Genomic DNA, 20,220 nt, shown 5'->3' with positions numbered 1-20,220 from the left:
AGTATACATGCATGCTACTGCATGAATACTTGAGAGAAGGAAGACACTTCTAAAATGAGAATGTCCACTTCTAAACAGCATTCCCATTTTAGGAACTGAGGAACAATCCCAGTTCTTCAGGTTTTAGAGGTGCATGAGCCTCAAAGAACAGCATAGAGAAAGTTCCTGATTAGGTAGGAGGGATGTGGATGAAGGAGCAGGTTGACAGAAGGTTCAAGTGGTGTGGGGATCATCAGGAAGCGTGAGTGCGTTCAGCAGGGCTCCACTCTCTAGGGAGGGCAGTGAGGTCTCTGGCATCTTTGTTAACTTCCTAACCCATTTTAGAACTCTGGGCCTATCACAGTTTGGTAATTCCTCTGACCATGTAGGGATTCTCTGTTGCTATTTCAGGCTGAGGTAGCCCAGCTGCAGGAACAGGTGGCCCTAAAGGATGCAGAAATTGAGCGTCTGCACAGCCAGCTCTCCCGGACCACAGCCCACAGTGACAATACAGAGAGAGGTAACTGGCTTGATGGAGTGCAGTTGCCCCTGCTCCATCCCTCATCAGTGGGGTAGTGTGCATATGTGTCTGAAAGAATGAATGTGACTATGCTGTCACTAAGTGTGCTGATGTGCAGGTAAGTGTGTGTGTGTGTGTGTGTGTGTGTGTGTGTGTCTGTGTGTGCGCGCACGCACACACACATGTGCTCATGCACAGGTAAGCGTATGCCTAACAGGCAGGGCTCTGTTGTGGAAACATTGCCATGACTCTTTCCTCTCAGTCTACAAATGAATCCTTACAATTCATCACCCAAGACCCACTGCCTCGATCATTGTTGGATGTGAGTGAACATGCTGAACATGTGATGCATATTCTTCGGTTCCCTTGTTTCTTCTATTTCTTCTGTTTCTTTTATTGGCTTAAAAAGGCATCTTTATTCCTTGTATGACTAAACTCATTTGGAATTGGTAACTGTTTGGAAAATCCACATTGGTGCCAGTTCCTAGACTTCTGAGTTTCTGGCAGTAGAACCTCTGGCTCCCTCAGGCATGATACTCTGCCTTTGACTTGATTCTCCAGGTCAGTTTAATAAATAATCAAGAGAGACCTTGTTGGGTCCAGAGGGAGAGGAGACCATCAGCTGAGCATCAGTGGCTAGAGATGCTTTGGCCCATTGGGAAATGATGTCATTCTATTATTTACAAATTGTTTTCTCTTGTCTGGAGAGTTTTTGGTATATTTCTAGCTGTATCTAAGTAAGTTTTGGCTATTAAAGCTGACACCATTTTAAATTCATTCAAGTGCCTAACAGTGCCCTCATAGTCACTTTTCTAACTGTAAGACTTGGTTTCTTCTCTTAACTACACCTTGCTGCAACCCATAAGACGTATGATTTTCTCTAAAACCAGTTACATGCTTGTTCAAATTATAAAGGGTATGTTGTTGCATTCATGTGAAATGACATGTTGGTTGTAAAACATTTTTTGGGTCTTTATGTGCCGCCTTTGTGTAAATGGTAGTTTGGTTTTCTTACACATGTTTATAAACCAAAACTGAAATAAAGGTTTATTCACTTGGTAGTTTGACAAACATTTAATGATACTCTATGCCAGACACCCTGGGCTCTTTGAAGAAATAAAGGAGCCTTGTGTATAATTTGTTCACATGGAAATTCTCATGTTTACACTTAAGGAACACCTTAGGCTGTGAAGATAGCTCTTTAAATTTGTTCTAAACCTATATATATTTTTTAGACCAAGAAATTCAGCGTCTGAAAATGGGAATGGAAACTTTGCTTGTTGCAAATGAAGATAAGGTAAGATTTCATTGAGAGGCACTATTTTTGTTCACCTTTTTCTGCCTCTGTTTGCTCCCTGCTGGTCCCTGATCTTCTGAACAAGGCCACTGACTCAGGGATGTGTCAAGAAAACAGCATCCTAGAGACGTGGCCTTGGCCACCTGTTGTTACTGGTTTTGAGACTTTGGAACTATGCCTCAGTGAAATCTCCTGCAAGCATATTAACATCCTGCATGGCCGTGCTGCTATGGGGAAGAATACTAGTATGTGGCTAATATAGTAGCTAATATAGCTACTGCTTAGACTCCTAGCAAAAGTTAAGAGCAGTTCTAAACCCTATGTGCATTATCTGGTGATAGAACCTCCAGAGAGACAGTAGGCACCATGCAATGCCTCAGTTTATCCTGTCTTCCTAGATTCTCTACGTTGCATTCCTACATAATCATAGACTAGCTGTTGTTTATAGGTGCAGATCATCTCTTACGGTTTATATTTTATAAATCTCAGAGAGTTTATACTTTAAAAATAAGGAAACTGAGACTCCAAGTGCTTAACTACTTTTGCACAAGGTCAGGCATATAGCAGAGTCAGGCATATAGCAGAACCAAAGTTAGGTTTGCCTAAGTTCAGAACCAATATGGTCTTCCTACACCCTCAGCCTTTGCCTAGAAAGAAATTATCCCTTCTGGAAATTGCCTCAGTTATATAAAGAATCTCAAGCACCCTAAGAACAAGTGAGAATGATGGCCATAAATTAAAACAACAGCTTTATTTTAGTGTATCTTGTGTAACTCCAAAGGGCAGCACTTGGATCAGGAGGCAGATTTCCATGGCTTCCTCAGGAGGAGAGGGAGACAGTGAGTCATGTGCCTGGAAGCATTTAGGCTCTACAAAAGGCCATGTCAAGGAGGAAATTTTTTTTTAAACTTTTGGATAGAGATTGAATTTATAGCGTTCAGGTCGAAGCATCAATTCCTAGAGCTGCTATGAGGCAGCCACTGAGAATCCAGGCTCTATGGGAAAGGGCCTGGATGGAATCTTTCCCTTTGGATTCATTCAGAGTTTCTTCTCAGTGTCCCAGCATGTACCCTTGGTCCTAAAATGGAATTATCTGAGGTACCGCTGGTATGATGGTGCTTACATCTAAATCTGCTCTTGCACTGTGGCAGGACCGTCGGATAGAAGAGCTGATGGGGCTGTTAAATCAGTACCGTAGGGTGAACGAGATCGTCATGGCAACTCAAGGTAAAAGCAAGTGGGCGCAACAATGAATGAATGGAATTCCAAAATCTCTGTAGATGTTCATTGAAATGAATAATAAATAAATTTAAAAAAAAAAAGCAAGTGGGGACCCTAGAGCTTTCTCGAAAGGATATCCTATCTGCTGTGTTAAACCCCAGGGCCGTTCTGCCAGGAGATTTTTTACCTCCATTTAAAGGAAGATCCCCTCCTGGAAGATCAGACAGTTTAGATGGTCATAGATGGTAAGAAATTGGCAGCTAATGATTTTCTAGAAATTATATCAGATGACAGTCAAGTCACAGCTGCCTGGAACTATCCATATCAAAGGAAATAATGTTTTCAGCCTTTTAGGAGGTATTTCAGAATTTGAATGTCAAACTCCTAGAAGTTCTAAGAATACCCCATAGAGGCAATAAATAGCATTCAATGTGCAGTAAAAATCAATCCATTGCCCTCATTGGGGATCACACCATGTTTATCTCCTAGAAAATCTAAAAACACTCCACCTCTCTTCACGCCACCTCACACCCATCAACACAAAGGACACATAGGGAGGCTTCCTAGGAACACTGGGTGTCAGTTGTTTTAGGAACTCACAGCACAAGAAAAACTCTGTATTTCATATTTGCTGGTTAGAGTGGACACGACACATAGGCAACACTGATGTGCTTATGGGCACAGTAGTGCATATGGCAAACAAGGCACCAGCCTAGTTGTTCATGCCATTGATCAGCGCTCTCATCAAAGATCCTAAATAAGCAGCTTTATCAGGGAGGATGGCTGCTTTGAGGATAGTCTGGAACCTCTGGTTCTGGCTCATCCTCTGGGAAGATGACAGACTCCGGCTGGGGTTATGGCGCCGCCCACGACCTCTGCCAGCCCAAGTACACACTTAGCAGCCTTCTTTTCTCTTTTGGGATCTTGGCAGAGGTAGAAAATCGCTCCAAGATGTTGATTGCCTGTGGCCATGCAGTAATATTGGAGGTAGCTAATGCCTTCCTAATAGTTCATGTGGATCTTTATTGTGATCAAGCTGGGGCTCAGAGAGGGCAAGTCATTTTCTAGGTCCCATGACAAGAAGTTTGGCAGACCTCACACTTGAATACTAGGTCTATTAAACTTACAAAGTCCCTGCTTTTAACAATTACCCTGTATTCCCATGTTCTGTCTCCTATAAAACAAAGATACAAACAAATTTTACAACAAACAGCATTTACTTAGATACCCTAAAGACTCTTGAGAGCAGACCCTTATGTTCCTTTATCTATAGCTTAGTGACTCTAATGAAAAGGATGCAATTTTGGGATTTTTCTGGTACAGTTATGTTTCTGAACAAATCAGGAATGATTGTGCCTACTAAATTATGCTTCTAGGACCATCAGAAAGGACTCTCTCTGTCAATGAGGAAGAACTGGATGGAAGTTTCAGAAAGTGGAATACTACAAATAAAGGACCTGAAGAATTATTTAAATCAGAGGTACTGTGTTTTCAGCAGACTCTTAGAGCTTGACCTGGGCTGCAGGGAGGACCAAGTCAGGTGGCTACAAGTCAGGCTACTCATTTTAAGAGTTAAAACAATGGATCGTTGGAGTGATTCCCAAAGCCTCGGGGAGAAAGAAGACAAAGGAGAGCAAGGGGCCCAAGTTAAGTCCTCGGTCTGATTAGGAAGAACAGCCTGGGCATAATGAGATAGAGGAAAATAGAAACACTTTAATTGGCTTCTTTATAAATTTTTGTCTCCTGTCTCTGGAAGATAAGTATAGACCAAAAGTATTGTTTATTTTCTTTACCATCGTTTCTCCAGCCAGTAAACCAGTTGCTTGCGAGTCCTCTCTAATTCTTTGCCAATTTGACATGTATCAGTGTAGAACTTTATTCTGTTTTCAGTAACTGTTGTTTTTGGAAGCAAATCCTACCTTTCTTCCAAGACCCCTCTAGATAAACTCAAACCTTCAGTCTTTCACCCCCAACTTCTTGGACCACCCAGTGTTTTCTCAGGGTGAAACCATTATTCCGTTAGGATCTGTAATGTCTGATACCCAGTTGAATTCAACAAATATTTGTTGGTTAAATGACTCTTATTCATTTTGGGCAATAGCAACTTATAATATGATAAATTCCTTATAGAGACATTGTCTGCAGCTCTTCTAACTATCCAACAGTTTTTCTTCTCTGCCCCATCCTAAGCCCCATGCTTTGTTTTATAACCTGCTCTCACAATGTGAGTGAATGTATATGTATATGTATATGTATATATTATATATGTGTGTGGGTTTAGGCTAAACAAACAAAATTATGGATACAGACCTCAGGTGAAGGAACAGTTTTATTCGAGGGCTTAAGATTTTGAAAATTTCAATAGAGTCAAACTGGAAAAGATCTTAGCGGTTCAAGCTAACTCTTTTAATTAAGATAAGAGCAAATGTGACACAGTGTCTGCCACAGTGAACTCAAGCAGTGATTGTGAAGTAGGCACAGGATTGGGCAGTGTTTCTTTCCACTCTACAAAGCGTCACTATGATCAGAGCAGACTCAGACGTGCCTAACAACAATAACAAATACGTTACCCCGTGACCCAGATATCAAGTTGGAGCAAGCACTCTAGACTTCTGCCATTAACATTTGCTCAATGCCCCGGAGTGGTCACTGTGTTAAGCAATGTGCTTGGTTTATTACCCTGCTCTTTACAGCACTGCCTGTGGAGCGATTTTACTGTGATAAAGCTGGGGGTCAGAGAGGGTGGATGATTTTCTCTAGGTAACATGACAAGTAGTTTAGCAGACCTCACACTTGAACCTCATCCAGGCCTATTGGACTCATGAAGTCCGTTGTTGTGTTGTTGTTGTTGTTGATTGCCGTCAAGTCAAGCACGACTCATAGCAACAAGAAAGGCCTGAAGCCTTTCTATAACTATTGTCATTTATCAAAGTTCACAGAGGTTCCAGAGGCATGTTGTTTAGGAAGTGGATGCCACTCCTGCTTCTGCGATTATACTGTTTCACCAGTGTTCTTCTTTCCATAGAGCAAAAAGATACAAGCTCTACAGAAAAGAGGCCATAATTTCAGTCCATGCAATGCTGAAGACACAGGACTGTACTTTTTGACTCCATAATTTGTTGATGTTCCTTTTACCTCTCATCCTCTTTCCTTTCTTGCCTTTCTGGTGAACCCCTTTCTCATTTCTCAAGACTCAACTAAAATGATCTCCATTCTGATACCTTCTACCAGAGAGAGGGAGTCACTTCTTCTCATCCAGTCCTGTATTATTTTATGGATCTTGCTGCTATGAAGATATATTACTTTGTTCTTTTATCCTAATTTACTTACCTGCCTCCAGATGTGGGGAGTGCTTGCTTCATATCTGACAGTAAGCAGGTTTTGCTAATGTTCTAAGTGTTTCTATTAATGTTGTTAGAAGAGGCTATGTTTGGAAAGGTGGAGGATTGGTGAAAGAGAAAAAAGGCCGTCAACCAGATGGATTGACACAGCGACTGCAGCAGTGGGCTGCTGCATATTGTTATTTTGTCAGAAATATTGAGGATGGCATATGACAGGACAAGGTTCAGATCTGCTGTTCATAGAGTTGCTATGAGTCATACTTGACTTGATGGCTTTTAACAACAACAACCTAAACCAAATGGAATGTTTTGAGGAGGGTGTGTGATGAATCACTGAATGAAAGGAAAAGCTGAAAAACTAAGCTCAGTAAGGGCAGGAGCAGTGAAAGCTGTGAGGACCCATGTCTGGCCAGCACCCTGCTTTTGTTAAGAATTGGACCCAGGATGAAGAAGTGCATTTGCCCAGCTAGATCACTATGCCAACCTCTTGACATCTTGAAAGAGCAAAGTATCCACAATGACATAGCAACCACTCTTGTCTAGGGAAGGAAATAGAACTCCCTCAGAGAAAAAGTTCAGGAAGGTGAGAGGATGATAGATTTGCTCCCAAACATCAAATGTCCTTTATGGTAACTCTTCTGTTTGTGGTACAGATGCCTTCAAGATGTAGCCCTCTCACAGTAGGACCACCACCACTGCCACAGAAATCACTGGAAACAAGGTAAGTGCTCTGAGCACTTCCCTGGAGTTGCTGTGTTCTTGGAGCCTTCTTGAGGATCCCAGGGTAGATGTAACTGGCCTTGCCCAATGATCGTGGGCAACATCCCCTGAGCAAATCTCTCCTTTTTATTGGGGCTCTAGGTCTTGGCAGTGCCACAAGGAGGCCAAAACCATGGAATGGTTATGCTCCAGTCCTATATCTCTTAGTTTAGAGCTTCCCTTTCCAAGGGTTGAGAGTCATTGTTACTGAGACAGCACCTGGTCAGGAACCTCAGAGAAGAGGTGTCTACAGCTCATTCTCTGTGTATCCATTCTCCAGTAGCTTCTCAGAGGTAGGATGCGTATCTGTCATTTCCTCAGTCTATGTAGAATGACCTTTCTGCACTTCATGCTCTTCAGGGAGGACCATTTCCGGTGACAGAGAACTTGTTCTAAGTGCCGTGAGGAACTTTCACATAAAAGTGAGCTGGACTATATAAGGTCCTGTCTGTCTAGGTCACACTAAAACAAAACTGCTTTAATTTTCTGTGTCAGCTTTTTCAGAACATATTACCAAGTGGACTTCATGAAGGAGATATATGGTACCTTTACCACCAAGAGCAGGTTGTCTGAGGAAGATAGCCACAAAACATAAAACATTTTCATAATGGTGCTAAGTGATCAGAGTCTCTATGTATTTGGGCCTAGACTCTCAAATAACTTGGCCTACACTCTAAAGACTACTTTCTGTGGCTCATAGAGACCTGTTGTTCCCCTGAGCCTTTAGCCTTAGAGAAAACTTGAAATGTCAACCTGAGGAGCTCACTTACACTGGCCAGAACCACAAATAAACAGGTGCTTTATTCATTCCAGTTAAGAACTAATGATTGTCAAAGAGACTGAAAGCCTTGTGGCCACTCACAATGCTGCTCTTCTCTGTCCAGCTGGTGTCCTTCTCTCTGGAATAACCTCAGACTTCTCAGGATACATAAAATCAGTGAAAGAGGGTTGGGGATCCTAGTAGGTAATAGTTTGGAGCGATAGTGGCCAGGTGGCTTAGTGGTAAGGAGTTAGGCTACCAACTCAAAGACATGTAGTTCAGTTCTACCAGCCGTTCCATGAGATGGGAGAAAGATGGGCGGTCTCTTCCCCTGAGATTTACTACCTCTGAAAACCTGCTAGAGGGTCAGCCATGGATTGATTCTGACTTGATGATACACTACAACTCTTTTTTGTATACTTGAAAGTGAGATGCTGCCCTTATTAATTTTTTTCATTAATATAGATCATATTTCACACATTTATTCACACTGTGTTTCATAAGATCATCCCCATACATTGTGTCTTATAAAATTAATCATCATTGATCTATGCCCACTATTACCCAATCTTTTCAGGTCCCCAACTCTGTGACCCCATGATTTCCTTTCCTTCCTACCTACACCCTCCTTGTCCCCTCCCTTCCCTCTTTGGACATTTATATGCATTTTACTGTTATCCTTCTGTTTTTACAATAATGGTCTTATGTAGTGTTTGTCTTTATGACACTGAATTATTTCACTCAGAAAATGCTCTCTAGCCTCTCCCATGATAGAGTATTTTAAAAATTGTTGCTCCTGAGTGCTGCATAGTATTTCATTGTGTTAATGCACCACAATTACTCAGTCTATTGGTTTGATGATGGACATTTGAGCTGTTTCCATGTTCTTGTGATTGTATATAATACTGCTATGAACATTGATGTACAGATCTTCGGTACACCAACTCTTAACCTTGAGATCCACAGACAATGTGCATTGTCTTTCCTTTTGACACTGTGCACACTGGTCTTTTTTTATAATTACATAATTGTCGTTTTAACACATTACAATTGAGTATATTTTTGCTTTTTGAGAAATGCTCAGGACTTTTAATTTGGATTTAAATGTTGCCCTTCATGCCATCCCCTTAATTTATAACCTTAGTGATGATGCCCTTAAGCGATGACCAGGTTATCTGCCAGAGTGGGGAAGTCTCACCTTTGAAAGATTGGTTATTACTTGAAGATGACTGTTTTTCCCTGATCTGATTTAAAATGCTCTCTGTGTGAATATACCTCATTTTTGAGTAGCTATTTCTTTGTAAACTTTCATTTATTTTTTTTTCAAGGGCTCAGAAGAAACTTTCCTGTAGTTTGGAAGACTTGAGAAGTGTATCTGTGGGAAAGGTCAGCTAATATTAACTTATACCCAGTGATTGTTTAGTGACTTCTTTGTACCCTGCTCAGCCCTGGAATATATAGATGAGGTCTTAGTCTTTTTTAATCAGACTTTAATAGAGGTACCAGAGAGGTAGGACTTAAAAGATCTTTTTTAAAATACTTGTCAGCTATCAGTTAAGGTCTCCTAGAGGAAGGACAAGGGAACTCTGGTGGCCCAGTGGCAAAAAGCTGTGCTGCAATCATGAAGGCACACAGTTTGAGGTCACCAGTTGCTCCATAGGAGAAGGATGAGCAGTCTCCTCTCGTGGGATTAACTGCCTCTGAAAACCCGCCGGAGAGTCAGTGATAGTCGGTTCTGACTCAACAAAACAGAGGAAGGACAAGTAAGGAAAGACTGGTGATCAGAATTGGAGTTGGGCCAGGCAGGTTTTGGGAAATGTTGGGAAGCAGGAGGAGGTTATGTCGGAGCCATAAGTTAGATCAAATAAGAGATGATTTGGATACTGGCTCTGTACTAGAAAGAACTAGCTCTGGTAGCTTAGTCTGTAGAGAGCTATGCTTCTAGCCTAAACGAATTTCAAAGCCACGAGCCAGTCTCTGGGAGAAATGTGGGAAATCTCCTCCTGAGTGATTTATAGTCTCTGCAAACACACTGGAGGTCAGGCATGAGTCAGTTCCAACTTGACAGCAGTGACTTTGACTTTTAATAATCTCAGAGATAGTGGGAACATTACAAAAGTTTTGAACAAGGCAGTATTATGGATAAAAGAGATGATCTTAGCAGTAGGTTGGGGGATATTCAGAAGATTAGAAAGAAGCCTATTGGCAGAGTCATGAAAGCTATTAGGAAAATGATGACCCTCAATCATGTGGTGACCCCATGCTAAAGAGGAGAGTCCTGGACTCGAGCTCACTTATTGAAGATGAAAGAATCTTTCCCTGATAGGGTACATTCAGTGATCCTCCACTGAAAGCCTCTTGTTCTCCAGAAGCCGGCCAGCCTCTCTAGTGACACAACAGAGAATACTAAAGACTGGAGCCTACAGGAGAGTGGGACCCATTCACTGTCTTTAATTCCTTGGTCATGTGTCTCTTGGTTCTCTGATCAGATTGCTGGCATTCTGCCCAGGATATCTGCCTGTGGGTTGCCTGTGTTTTCTACCATGAGTGGTGATTACCTGACATAAATATGGGTGAAGGGACAGAATGAGCCTTTTGAATTTAAGCAGGCAAGTGGTCTTGAGATTTTGTTGTTTGTGACTAACATGGGTCTCTCTTCTTTCCTCCACATAATTATACCCTTCTTGCCACTCCATAGTGTGTTGATGGGAACCAACCCTCTCCTGTCATAGAGCCTAAGGTACATGAAGCATAATTCCATCACTTGTTGTGGTTGTACTGTTTGCTAGGGTGTTTTTATTTAGTGAGATAAAGTTTTTGTAACTTTAAAGTATTTTTATTATTAAGGGAAAGAAGGCGAGAAGAAAGACAAAGCTTCCTCCTTTCATTCTATTTTTGTGTGCACCCAGTTGTACAATTTGCTTTTGCTATTGATTACAGGGAAGAATGTATTATTATCACCTTCACTTTACAAATACAGAAATTAGTCTCTAGTAAAGCAATCTAGCCCTAATCACTAGGAGAATTGGTTGTGATTATAACACCTCCTTAATGATTGTGCTAATCCTTTCTGTGCTGACAAAACCATGGTTAAAATCAAAGGATTGCACTGAGTCCTCCTTTTAATGAACAAATTGTATTATTAAAAAATTGATCAAACGGATTCCTCCTTCAGAAGTTTAATGTCAAATTTCCCAGACTGGTGCTCAAATTCTGAGTCCCTGATACACTAAAGATTAGCATAATTATAACTTTAGCTATACCCAGCCATCATTTATAACATTATAGGGGAAATATATTGTGAAGTCAGAGGCAGTCCCTTCTCAGTGTCCTCTGCCTTCACATTTGTAGGATATATTTGACCTCATGACATTCTGACTTCTGCCTGGGATGAACCTTTTCTGTTTTCATATAAATATGATAGAATGGGTGTGTCTGCCCTTCTTTAGCATCTGTGTAAGAGAAAGATTCTTTGTGCACCTCTCCGTCTATGTAAGGGACTTTTCTGTCCTTTCATGCTGTAGCATAAACAGACATACTGCTTTTTGAGGTCTTCCTCTTACTCTGATATTTTCTGTGCCTCTGTTATCCACTGTGTGGTGGGCCAGGGGTGTATATTGCTTCACTGCAATCCTGAAGCAGGAATGGCTATTCTCTACTTAGAAAGGATGGAACAGAGACTCAGGCTTGTTAGGGAGTTATGCCCAAGTTGATCTGACTCAAAACCTGGGGATTTTCCACTCTGGAATGCTGCCTTTGTTTCTGTTTTGAAGCAACTAGTAATCAGTTCCTTGGTGCTCTTTTTCCAACCTCTCATAACAAGGTTATTCTTGGAGGCAGCAGAAACCAAACTGGATAGAGTTGAGCTTCTTTCTTTCCTCTGCTTCTCAGCATTTCTTCACTTTGAACAGATCTCAGAGAGCCCTTTTGGGTTTCCTTGGCTCCTTCCGTTGTCTTCTCATGTGTCTTGGCTGCCTTTTGAAGCCTAATCCCTCACTTATGTATGGATTCTCTTTACATCTGAGGGAGTTCTCAAGGCCATACTGCATCAATGTTCTTGGCTGTCTCTGCTATGACAAGGGACAGCATGTGACATAGAGATCTGTTTTTGAGAGCTCTTCCCCAGATTCCTTGTTTAATATGGAGTCTGGAAGCTACACTTTCCCCTTCTCTGAACCTTTTGGATACTTCTCGCCAACAACCATTTTTTCTCAAGTGTGACTGTGAATCAGAATAATCTGAAGGACCTGTTTCAATACAGACCACTGGGTTCTCTCCCAGACTGGCTGATTCTGTGGGGCCAGAGTGGAGCCTAGAACTTTGTTGTTGTTGTGTGTGCCTCGAGTGATTACGGAGCAGCCAGTGTCTAGAGAACCATCTGGGGAACTGTTGGTTCTGGCCACACTACTAATCACATCCTGCTTCTGCCTCCTGTGTCGTCATGAACTTCACAACCTCAGTCTCATCTCAAGGTTCCATTATTTCTACTTTACCCACAAATTCTTTCAGAATTGTCTGAGATTTTAGTCTCTTCTCATCTCTCTCTGTTTTGAACTCATGACAGGGGTTAGTGTCAAATACTTGGCAAATGAATTCAGACTATTTCTAGGACATACGTTTATAAGCAAATTAAATTCAGAAAGTTACTGGATATTTGACTTTTTTTTTTTAAGCTAAATTGTCTCAGTCATTGCAGTCTCCTGTTCCAGTTTTGACTTCCTAGTTTTGAAATCTGTTTTGTCTTTCATAATGCCTTTTTTATTTCTATTTTCTATTTCACACCATCCACAGTTGCTTCCCTCAGTAATTTCACCCTGTTTCTCTTGTCTCTTATTCTCACTCAGATGCATTCCACTGTGTTTCACCAAAATTTATGGATTAGGAGCTATTATATTCTTCTCAACCAAAGCAGTTCTATTCTTGATCCTCTGTTAGTTATCTTGTTTCTTTAGAAGTCTTTTTGTGGCCGGGGCTCCCGCACCATGCTACCAAGACTGTATCTCATGCAGACAGTGACCTTAAGTTTGAAGGGAACTCTGTTCAGCCCTCTGTGCCCTTCCCATTTTCATGCCTCTAGTAGCTATTACCATATGATAGGCTTTTTCTTCCTTTCACATTTAAACTCTATCCTGCCTTCTATGGTATAGTATTTTTGTTTCTCTCAGGCATGGCCATATAATGTATGTGCTTGGTCAAGCCTTTGCTGAGGTTTTCCCTGACTTGATTTAAGTGAATACTCTCCTTAGCCACCACTTCTCCACATCCACAGACAATTGAGTCTGGGACCATCGCTAGGCTACTGATGCTCCTGGATAGAGTTGAGCGTCTTTCTTTCCTCTGCTTCTCAGCATTTCTTCACTTTGAACAGATCTCAGAGAGCCTTTTGGGTTTCCTCTTGGTTCCTTCCATTGTCTTCTCATGTGTCTTGGCTGCCTTTTGAAGAAATAGATGGTAATAACAGTGACCTGGAATAAATTATTTTACCACTCTCTTCTGTGCTTACACTCTTTATATATATATATATATAAATTTATTTATTTTTCATTTCAGTGAACATCTACAGAGATTTTGGAATACCGTACAGGATTTTAGATCATAAAACAACATGCAAATTTTATTAGAATTTTAGTTTACAGTGTATTTGGTGAAATCAAAAGATAATTCACAACTGTTAATTCATTAAGCCTGTGGGCACCAGGCCAAATGTTTGTGACTTCTCCACTGCTCGTGTAGGGACAGTTGTCATCAGCCCAGGTTTGAGCTTCCTTCTGGTCCTTTTTTCTGGGCTGGCCTAAATGATCTTTGAATTGACTTAAGGGGGAAATGGCTCTTAGAAGATGGAAAGTTTCTTTTGTTTCTCAAGATTTTCTTACAAGTTTAATTCAAAGGGAGCTAATACGTGGTATTTCTCTCTCATTCCAATAGGATGGCCTGGTAGAGCACAAACACCCCGCTTTACCGGGGAAGGTTTTGGGAGCCACGCCCAATGGTGATGCTACCAAATCTACCCCTGCCACCTCCCAGCCTGACCCCACAGGAAGCAGCCTGCCGAGACTGAGTGAGTATGCAGGCCCCTAGGCTGGTGATCGCAGGAGAGTCCTTGACATATCCAGTTATCAGACAGAATCCCCACACCAACCACTGTAAGCCACAGCCGGAAAATGGCAGAGACAGGTAGCTGCGACAAGTTAGGGCCTCAGTTCTAGAGATAATGACTGCATGAACAAACCTTTATCTTAGGGAACACTTCAGGGCCCCAGAAGACCTGAGTGTGTACCATGCTGTTTCTTTCCAGCAGCAATAATTCTACTCCCATATTTCTCTTCTTCTGTTTCCTGTTTCTTAAACCCCTTCCTCTCCATTTCCCTAGCACTCCCCTTTTCTGTCCCTATTAGCCAGCACCTTCCTGTTCCTGTACCTTCCTCTGTCATTCTGATTTTTCTCTCCTTTATCTGCCACTTTCTCTACAATCTCCCTGTTACCAGTATGAGATTATGTGACCTTCCAGATGAGAGCAGGCACTTCCTCCAGCCTATTGCCAAATGAACAAGATTGTCAGCCTTCAGGTTTCCTTTGGGTAGTTAGGACCTGAAACCATACAAGTCATTACTGCTTCATCCATAATGGGCCATGTTTCCCCAGCTGCAGCAGATTTAATGGGGCCCAGGAGGGAACGTTCCTGTCTGGGCACAGCTTTTCTCACCCAGATTGCTCAGCCTTAGGTATTCCCTGAACTGACCCATGCAGTGGATGCCCGAAGGCCAGTTCTGCCCTTAGCTGGAAGAGCACCAGATAAGCTCTTGAATAAGTGTGACCTGCTAGCATTCAGACTGTGGACCAGAAGCCAGATTGTAGACTCAAATCACAACTTAGGGCCATTCTGTTCTGCACCAAGTGAGCCCTGGCACGCACATAAAAGCTGTGTGTGGCTTGCTGTCTTCAGCGCCCTCCGCACCCTTCTCCCTGTGTGCTGATAGTTCAGGCTGGCAGGAAGCACCACCAGGAGCAATGGGCTCTCTCACGTGAGGCCTCTTCTCACTTTGCTAATCCAGTAGGCTGAGCTCACTCGCCATTCACCCATCCTCCCATGTGGGATTATTTTTCTTTCTGTTTGAGTTTTTCTCTCTTGCTTGATGACACTCTTTTGTTTATTTCTTTGATGTCCCATAACTCTGTTTGGCTGGACTTTGGCCTCTCTTGCTTCTTCATGTGGCTTCTCTGCTTCTTGGTTGACTGGAGATCGTGGCCGGAGTGTCAGTGCCCCTGTATTAGGTACTGTACCCTTTCCAGGTGAGGTGGAGAGTGAGAATGCCTTGTTTCCCTACCCTCGCACCCTCCGCCCCAGCATTCATTCAGGACCTTCCTCCTTGTCAGTATTTTTTTTTTTATCCCCTTGGGGTAAGGAGAACAAACTCCTTGATGGAGTAATTAGCAAGTATGGGTACCTCAAACCCTTATAATTTGTGAAGACCATAGTTCACCCATATTTATAATATTAGCTGAATAACTCCTCAGAAAGAAAACTTGGAATTTATCTGATTTCTGGTCTCTCAAATCTTGGTAGAGTTCTGTCCTAAAGGCAGAACTGGACTGACTCTGCCCACCTCTTACTAAAGGATATCCCAGGCTTGAGGGAGGTTTACAAAGGACATGACCCTTCCTCTGTTCATTTGCCATTTCATTCTTTTGATTTCAGGAGAAACAGAAAGTAGTTGGGATGACACTGCCATGGCCAACGACCTCTCCTCCACCTCATCGGGGACTGAGTCAAGTCCCCAGTCTCCTCTGACACCAGAGAGCAAACGGAGCCCCAAGGGCATCAAGAAGTTCTGGGGAAAGTAAGTTGGTGGTGATGGTCATTGCTACACTGCTTCAAATTAACTGCTCTCTTGAATATACACCTAGTCTATCAGCCACTGGGGAAGGAATAAAAAGTTTCTAAATAAACTGAGGAGTAAAGAGAAATTTGAGTTATGCTTTTAGAGCTCAGTGAGGAGGAACTATGAAAGTCAACCCTCTGTTGGCTGTAAGTAGACAACAGTCTAGTTACATGCCATTAATTTTAGCCAGTCATCCATCTATTCCCTCCCTTCATTCCTCCCTCCCTGAACGCACACTACATGTGCTTTGTGAGAGACATATGAATGAAACCAGATTCTTTATTTCTCAGTAGGTCAATTAAGGTTAATTAAGACATTTTTAAGACAGATTTTTCCTGTCTCAATTAATCCAGTCTATTAAGTGAGGTAGAAATTGTGGCCTCCTACCTGACATCAGCTTTCACTTTGACCCATAAGAGAGTGGCCTAGTTTCCAGAAGTAAGATCAGAACTGAGGCTTGAGTCTGGCCAAGGGACTGTTATGGACTATAATCTTTGACCTCAGGAAATGCTTTGGTAGTTACTGCTTCACAGAGTCGAGGTTTGCATGGCCCTGTGAAGGTGGACATGCACTGGAGCCTGTCAGACTGTCTCTCAGTGATCCTCATTGATTTCCTTCATATAGAATTCGAAGAACTCAGTCAGGAAACTTCAATACTGATACACCTGGGATGGCAGAGTTTCGACGAGGTGGACTCCGGGCAACCGCAGGACCAAGACTCTCCAGAACCAGAGACTCCAAGGGTCAAAAGAGGTTAGTGTCTCTCATCTCAAAAAAAGCTCATCTGCAAAGAGTGAACTTCTTATTACTGTTGTTAGGTTCCATCAAGTCAAGTATGATTCACAGTGACCCTATGAACAACATCATAGATCTGAAACCTGCCCTGTTCTGTGCCGTCCTCATCATCTCTGACACACTTGAACAGCAAACTTAGCCAATGCAGTACATCTTTAGATTTCATTGACTGCTGGTACCAAGGGTTCAAAGTGGGATACAAATAAGATAAAATAAGGTCCACAGTCAACACCACCATCTTTCACCTTGAAAGACTACTACGGGTTCTGCTCCCTTGTCCTATGGGATTGCTGTAAGTCAGATTTGACTTGGTTGCAGTGGATTTTGGTAAGAACACTGAGATAAATACATAGGACTCTTTACAGCCAGAAGTAGATGGAGGGGTAGGACCCTCTAGCCACCCTGAAGACTGAGATTCTCTACAGCTTGGCTCCTCTTTTTAGCAGTGCCCTCGCACATGGGATCGAGAGGCTCTGGTGGAGCCATTAACAGTCAGGGGCTGAAATTTCCACTCAGCAACTTGAAGCAATGAAATGTAAGGCCAATTACATAACCCTCCCATGCCTTCATTTCCTCATTTGTGGACTGGGAATCAACAAGTATTTGATAAAGGTTCTTATGAGGATTATGTGTGAATCACTGTATATCTGCCTCAAGTGCCAGCCTTCTCCCTTTCAGGGGTCAGTTTCAGAAAGGGAATTTCTCATCTCTTTCTGGATCATCCTCCTCATTCCACAGACCTCCACAAAAGGGTATTAATGGAACAGACCAATCTATCTTCAATCTTACCCAATATGAATTACATCTCACCATCAAGAGAACAAAGATTCTCACCACTGGGCCAATTGGCAGCATCATAATAGATGGAAAACAGATTGAGGTTGTTAAGGTCCACAATCAGCACTAATGGCCTCAGCAGTCAGGAAATCAAAAGATAAGTAGCTTTGGGAAAGTCTGTGTCAGGGACTTCTCCAGAGTAAGGAAGAGCAACAATGTCAGTCTAGAGACTAAAGTGAATGTGATACAGACCATGGTCTTCACAATTATTTGCTATGTATCAGAGAGCTAGACGATGACTAAGGATGATAGAAGAAGAACTGATGCCTTTGAGTCATGGTGCTGGAGAAGAGTATCGAACATACCATGAACCACCAAGAGAACAAGGGTGAATCCAGGTTGCTTTGTCTCACATATTTTAGGCATGTTGCCAGGAGGGATGGGTCTTTAGAGAAGGACATCATGCTTGGAAGGGCAGAGGGTCAGCACAAAAGAGAAAGACCCTGGATGAGATGGATTGACACAGTGACTGTGGCAATGGGGTTCGGTGTGTTGGAGACAGTGAGATTGGCTCAAGATAGGGCAGGGTTTCGGGCTATTGTGCATAGGGTTGCTATGAGTCGTAATTGACTCCATGACACTTAACAATACTGTTACACAAAAGTTAGTTGTTTTAAATGTCATCAAGTTGCCTCTGACTCCTAGTGATGTACAGCAGAATGAAACCCTGGCCAATCCGTGCTGCTCTCACAGTCACTGGGTCAGTTTATCTCTTTGAGGACCTTCCTCCCTTTCACTCATCCTCTACTTTCTCCAAGCACCAGGTTGTCTTCCAGGTTTCCCCCAGTAAAATGCCCTAAAGTATATGAGACAAAGTTTCACCATCCTTATTTGTGTGGAGAACTTTGGCTACATGTCTGCCAAGACAGATTTGTTTGTTCTTTTGGCAGTCCGTGGTATAGTAAATATTCTTCTCCAACACCACTATTCAAAGGCATCAATATATATGGAAAAAAATTAACAATAACTTAAACGATTAGTAGGCAATGAGTTTATATTAATGAGGGAGGAACTACTCAGAGAGGTAGGGTTAGAATAGCTGTAAAACTTGAAGAAAATAATCAATGTTACTGAATTGTACATGCAAAAACTAATTAATTTTTATGGTTTGTATCTATTTTCAATAGCAAAACAATAAAAAAGAAATCCAGAAAACTCCAAAAAAAAAAAAATCCAACCCTTTGATTAACCATTTGTACCACCAATGGCTTTGAGTATGCTGCATACATAGGAAAGGTCCTTTTGTCTTGCCAGTTAATTTGGGCTTCAGATTAGATAGTTAACTACACGAACAGACACTAGAACAAGAACTTTCTCTACCAAAGGAAAGAAGCTAACTATCCCAGTGGCTTTGATGGGATGGTTTGTGCTTTGTTAATGATGAGCATGAATAATAAAAACCAATTTACTATTTAAAATGTTCACCCAAATCCCAATAAAAAAATGAAGAAAATGATGAAGGTCAAATAAGATGGTTCTATTTTTCTTAATAATGCTTGATGCCACAAAAATAAGTTGTTGGTAGAAAAAGTGCCCTTTGTTACTCTTAAGAAGAAATTTGAAGTAACTAAATGCTAAGTTCCTCTAGAATTTATAGTTTATAGCTAGTTAGTCATAACTTGTACAAAGTTTATCACCAATATTTCTATAGGAAATTACTTTGGTTCAATGCAGTCTCAATAAAAATACCAATTCCATTTTCAACAAGATGGAAAAGGCAGTTTCCAGTTTCATCTGAAAAGGAAAGAGACCCCAAATAAATAAAACACTTCTGAAAAAGAGAAACAAGGTAGGAGGCATCTCACTCCCTGATCTCAAATCCTTTTACACAGCTGTGGTGGTCAAAGACAGAATGGTATTTGTATAGTGACAGACACATAGATCAATAGAATAAAATCGAGAACCCAGAAATCAGCTCATCTACTTATGGTCAACTAATTTTTGAAAAGAAGATGAAATCAGATAAGTGGAAAAATAAAAGCCTCCTTAACAAATGGTTTTGGCAAAATTGGAAAATTCTCTATTGAAAACTCAAGCAAGACCCATACCTCACACCATACAGAAAAACCAGCTCAAAGTGGATCAAGGACCTAGGAGTAAAACCAAGAACAATAAACATCATCAGAGCAAAGCTTGGAAGAACTATAGGAGCCCTACTCCATAGTATGAATAGTCTTCCAAACTTCTTGAAAAACCTACAACCAGGAGGGAATAAAATGGATGAATGGGATCTTCTAAGAATCAAATCCCTTTGCACATCAAAAAACTTCTCCAACAGGGGAAAAGTTTTCTTTCCAAAAGGAAAGCCACCTACTGGGGAAAAAATATTTGGTAATGACATATATGATAAGGGACTCATATATAAAATTTATAGAATTCTCTAGTATCTCAACAAGGAAAAGTTAAATAACCCAGTCACAAAATGGGCACAGGATATGAACAGACACTTCACCAAAGAAGACATTCAGATGGCAAACAAACACTTGAAGAAATGTTCAAAATCTCTAGCTCTTCGAAAGATGCAAGTCAAAACAACTATGAGATATCATTTCACCCAGTAACAATAGCAAAATTCAACAGATCTGCAAACAACAAATGCTGGTGAGGTTGTGGAGAGGTTGGAACCCTTATTCACTGCTAGTGAGAATGTAAAATGGTACAACCACTATGGAAGGCAGTATGGCACTTTCTTTAAAAGCTGGAAATAGAAATACCATTTATCCAGCAATTCCACTACTAAGAATATACCCTGAAGAAACCAGAGGTGCTATCCAAACATATATATATATATATATGCAGACTCACGTTTATTGCTGTGTTAGTCACAATAG

At 41.5% G+C, this 20,220-nt stretch overlaps 1 protein-coding gene across 1 annotated transcript in view; it reads left to right on the top strand.

Moving 5' to 3' along the window:
* The window catches only part of PPFIBP2 (PTPRF interacting protein, binding protein 2 (liprin beta 2)), a 158,078-nt gene that overhangs the window by 127,394 nt on the left and 10,464 nt on the right, over nucleotides 1–20,220 (top strand). Inside the window, exons 7-16 of the mRNA XM_006885444.1 lie at nucleotides 391–499; nucleotides 1,735–1,796; nucleotides 2,948–3,023; nucleotides 4,394–4,497; nucleotides 7,012–7,079; nucleotides 9,206–9,263; nucleotides 10,576–10,617; nucleotides 13,803–13,935; nucleotides 15,574–15,715; nucleotides 16,382–16,510. Coding sequence (XP_006885506.1) covers nucleotides 391–499; nucleotides 1,735–1,796; nucleotides 2,948–3,023; nucleotides 4,394–4,497; nucleotides 7,012–7,079; nucleotides 9,206–9,263; nucleotides 10,576–10,617; nucleotides 13,803–13,935; nucleotides 15,574–15,715; nucleotides 16,382–16,510 — 923 coding nt within the window. The remainder of the gene's footprint in view (nucleotides 1–390; nucleotides 500–1,734; nucleotides 1,797–2,947; nucleotides 3,024–4,393; nucleotides 4,498–7,011; nucleotides 7,080–9,205; nucleotides 9,264–10,575; nucleotides 10,618–13,802; nucleotides 13,936–15,573; nucleotides 15,716–16,381; nucleotides 16,511–20,220) is intronic.

The sequence above is a fragment of the Elephantulus edwardii genome, unplaced genomic scaffold, assembly GCF_000299155.1.
Source record: "Elephantulus edwardii isolate Elephantulus edwardi_28Jun2011 unplaced genomic scaffold, EleEdw1.0 scaffold00044, whole genome shotgun sequence".
In the NCBI taxonomy this organism is placed as follows: Eukaryota; Metazoa; Chordata; class Mammalia; order Macroscelidea; family Macroscelididae; genus Elephantulus; species Elephantulus edwardii.
Note: the sequence above shows the minus strand (reverse complement) of the source record. Positions and strands in the feature narration are given on the sequence as shown.